The sequence below is a fragment of the Morone saxatilis genome, unplaced genomic scaffold (assembly GCF_004916995.1).
Source record: "Morone saxatilis isolate NCDOM2014 unplaced genomic scaffold, NCSU_SB_2.0 Contig6, whole genome shotgun sequence".
In the NCBI taxonomy this organism is placed as follows: Eukaryota; Metazoa; Chordata; class Actinopteri; family Moronidae; genus Morone; species Morone saxatilis.
Genome location: NW_023340206.1, coordinates 11,592,367 through 11,596,799, shown reverse-complemented (window position 1 = coordinate 11,596,799; position 4,433 = coordinate 11,592,367). Strand labels below are relative to the sequence as shown.

General features: G+C 39.7%; 1 protein-coding gene across 1 annotated transcript; it reads right to left on the bottom strand.

Moving 5' to 3' along the window:
* Positions 1-383: 383 nt before the first annotated feature.
* On the bottom strand, positions 384-1,861 carry LOC118340001 (myosin light chain 4-like; the record flags this gene model as incomplete). Its single annotated transcript, XM_035677842.1, is given in 3 exon segments — positions 384-533; positions 619-646; positions 1,613-1,861. Coding segments are annotated over 3 exon segments (277 nt in total), but the record flags the coding sequence as incomplete, so codon positions are not given.
* Between the last annotated feature and the right edge of the window lie 2,572 nt (positions 1,862-4,433).

Genomic DNA, 4,433 nt, shown 5'->3' with positions numbered 1-4,433 from the left:
GGCTGTGAGGTCCCGTTCAATGCTGCTTGCAGCTTTAATTATTATTATTATTATTATTATTTTATTTCTTATCAACTTTATTGATTTTATTTCTCTTATTTAGTCTTGTAATTTTAATCATCTATTGTATGTAGTTTCCAGTAAAGCTTTTATGAAATACTATATTATTGTTAGAACTGTTACATCTATTTTGTTGTCATTTTTTATCTCATTAATTTTGTCATCTAGTTTTATTTCACTCTATCACTGTCTACACTTGTTACTCTTTGAACTGCACCAACATGTATCAAAGGGTCTATAAAAATAAAGTTGAATTGATATTTGTATGAAGATATGATTAGTTCAACACAAATATAAACAAATGTGTCTGTGTTTGTGTGTACCCTCAGATTTGGGGTGTCCCAGAACTCTGAAGACTTCAGAGTTGGTTGGATTTTGTCCAAGAGCTCTCATCACGTCTCCACACTGAGAGAATGAGATCTTCATCTGGTTTTCTGGAGTTCTGTCAAACAGCTGGAAGGCCTCTTTAAACTCTACACACACAGCAGTGTTTATACAGTGAGATTAGTCCATAAATAGTTGTTAGCTCTGATTCAATTAATGGTGTGTGTGTGTTACCTTCAATCTGATCAGCACTGAAGTCAATCTGAAAATACGTTAACATTCTGATCAGTAATCTGCACATGTGGAGTTGAACATGAGTACTTCAGTATACTGTAGTTCCTTCAGGTACTTCTACAATTTAATACTTTATTTTACACAAAGTAAAACACGATTAAGGCAGACAACAGCCCAACATACAGCCGAGTGGTCTGTCCCAAGGTTTTGCCTTCTTAAAAGGACGTTTCTCCTTGCCGTTGGTCATCAAATACTTGCTCATGGTGGTCTTTCTTCATCATCAGTCACTACCATTAGCGCATCTCTCTCTCTCTCTCTCTCTCTCTCTCTCTGTTGGAAGGCAGACGACCACCCACGTAGAGCCGAAGGGTCTGTCCTATGTTTTTGAAAAAGGCACTTTCTCCTTGCCCCCATCGCCAAGTGCTTGCTCATGTTGGCACTGTTGGGTCTCTGTAAATAATGTTACAAGGAGTTCGGTCTACACCTTCTCTATTTGAAAATTGTCCTGAGATAACACTAGCACTATACAAATGAAATTAAACTGAACTGAACTGTTAGGTCTATGGGTTTTAAGGAGTACGGACTATTTGAAAAATAATAAAACTAAATTGAATGTAATAAAATGTAGGTCCCTTTAAAATTCTGGTCTGAACTAACTTTTGTTGATTTTATGATTTTTGTGGAGAAAAAAAATTTATCTGTTTTTCTATATATCTATACTTCATCTTACGCTTTTTAACATCTCTGAGAAATCAGACAGACTGACAGCGAGGCAGACGGTTAGACGGACAGACTGACAGAGAGGCAGACAGACTGACATAAAGACAGACAGATAGACCAACAGGGAGGCAGATAGTTAGACAGACACAGAAAGAGAGACTGAGAGACAGACAGAAAAACAGACTGACAGACAGCTAGACAGATAGGCATACAGTTTGACAGAGAGACAGACAGACGGTTTGACAGAGAGACAGACGGTTAGACAGAGGCAGACCTTGATGCTGTGTGGATCAAAGTTCGGTTCCTTAACAATTTCTGGTTCTGGTGAAACCTTCGGTGCTTCTTTCTTTTGTTCTGGTTTCTTGGGGGCCATGATGGACGGATTACAACAGAACAGAAAGAAAATAAAGAGTAGATTTAGATGATAAGTGGTGAATGAAAGAGGACAGAGTGAAGAGAAGAAGAGGAGAGAAAACAGAGAGATTACTCTGTGAGACGGTTTAAATAGCTGTCACTCCATGAGTCCAAGAGGTCCATTTATGGTCAGAGAATTAACTAATGAATGAATCCTCCCAGGATTTCTAATACAGAGAGACAAACTTAAAATAGATCTGAAACAAATTCCACAATCCTCCACTGAACCCACACAGAACACACATCTACTGAGACCACCTTAAACACAAACACAACTGTTTTCCACTGACACCACCTTAAATTTAAAAGTTAAGCTGGCCAAGTTAACGCATTAATGAATGCCGATAATTACTTTATCTTGCATTAACGTTTTTTTTTTTTTACTATTTTCTATACATCAACAGATACAATTAATAATACAAAAGAAATCTGTGTCGCAGATATAAACATGTTTTATTTTCAAGTAGTTTCTATCTATGAATGGGTCTTGAAAATCTTATTTGACAAGTGAAAAATGTGAAGAATATATTAACCTGTTTCCAAAATATATATCTATATATTTGCTGCATAACAAATCATAAAAACTTAAACTTGATTTTAAAAATTACCCGAAATAAGTTGAGTGAACATAATACTTTAGTTGCTCAACTGAAAACTGTTCACAGCGAGTGACCCAGACTTTATGAAATTTACTTTGGCAACTACAAATACATTTCCAGTCCCTGTTGTTACATTGTGGTGACAAATCTCACAGACAATTATCTCAAAAGTTCAGCAGATCAAACTAAGCTATTTGCCTGGCGCTGCTACGAGTAAGTATGAGAATGTTATTTTGCAGTTTGGGTGGACTGACCTTTTAATTCTAACACTTGACTTTTAAGACTTTTGTGCCTGTTATTGTACGCTGTTTGTTGTTGGTGCCGCTTTCTCAGCCAGGTCTCTCTTTGAAAAAAAGTGTTTTTTATTCTCGGTGGGACTACCTGGCTGAATGATGGGTCAATGAAAGGAGTAACAATGTCCCAGACTGTCTGCCATAAGTCAGTGAAAGAGGTGATTCATGAACAGTGGGCACTTGGTCTTGGCTCGGACTCTTTGATTGAAACCTGTTTAGCAACAACTGCTAATTTCATTACATGGTGTCAGCGCACACTGAGCGGCTCCTAAAGGGCCCGCTTTGAACTCTCAGGGCCCAAACAATGACACGGGCCAGTCAGGGGGCCTGATGGGAGTGTGACGGGTCGGTGGTGGGAGGAAAAACAAAACCTCCAAAAAAAAAAGGGACGGAGGTTTTTCATAATGCTGAAGTCTGTCAAATATTTTGATATGTCCCACACACCATGGTGCAGCTCCTCCTGGGCTTTTTGCCTTTCAGCGGGAAAACAATTGACTTTCTTCACGATCAAGTCGTTCGCCTCCCCGCCTCCAGGCAAAACCTTTCATGAGGAGCCATGGCTTGCCGTTGCATCTGTTCCGCTGGGGTTCTTCCCATGGACACCGGGGATAAACAGTCTTTGAGGAAGCCACTTCAGTTGTGTGGCCTTGCAGGTTCCTTTTTCTTTTTTTTTCTTGTCCAAAACTTGGCTCATAAGAAACTTTTTGGTCATTTTTTTCTTTGTTGGGCTGGGGCTGCTCTGGGTTTGATCTTTTTTCTTGTCTTTTTGTCTTTTGTTAGTGATGATGCTTAACCAACATAATAGTTAATTCAGTCGGCTCATCATCTTTATGTGTTCAAAATCTGGACACAGCACATTTTCTAGAGCTGCTTCCTTTCCAAAAATAGCACTTCAGTCACTTATTCACTCTTGAAAACCTGATTTTTATTAAATGAAGAGTATAAATCTTCCATTGGGGCAGGATATTTTGACTTCTTTGCAGTGCTCCAGACATTTTCAACAAATGAGGGTGGAAAAAATATTGCTGCTTCAGTTTCAAGATAAGGACACAGTGAGATTTTCCATTTTAAGACTAAATCATTTGGTAAGATGGACATTTTTTGCAGTGTGTACAACTTTTTACAGTCCGTGAACATCCTCTCTAACAGAATAAGAACAGTAGACTTCCAGAACATGCACCATGAAGGTAACTTTGCAAAGTTCACTGCGGATAGAAGAGGCATATGAATATTCATGAAAAATTACCCGAGCTCACTGTGCCTGATAGCGGGCCCTTTTCTGCCGCGGTATTAGGCCTGTAAAAGAGATGAAAGGCTTGTGAACCATCCCCACTTCCTTGGCCTTATACTGGGACACAATGGCCAACCAGCCGCTCAATTAGTCTGCCATCTTAGACTGACTGTTTGACAGGTCTAGCTAATTGTTAATCCCGCCATAACTGTTGCTCAGAGTAATTAATCATGTAACAAAAGGGCTCTCAGTGAGGCAACCCCACCACTGCGGATGTGTGTCAAACCAGAAAGCGGGAGCTGAGAGGGAAAAACAGCGGTAAAGGTTGTCCAATTTACAGCTGAGGTTGATCAACAAATATTTAATCTTCATTTGCAGCACCTTAGCAGTGGCGAGCATCAGTGGTTTTTCCCGGATGTAAACAAGTACGTGCGTGAGATCTCCTGGCTTATGTAAATGCAGCTCCGAGTGAGCCCCACAGGAACGGGTTCCAGGGGTCAAGGACCATTCATCATGAGATGGAGTGTCATTTTCTCCACTTCATACGCAGGCAGCTGC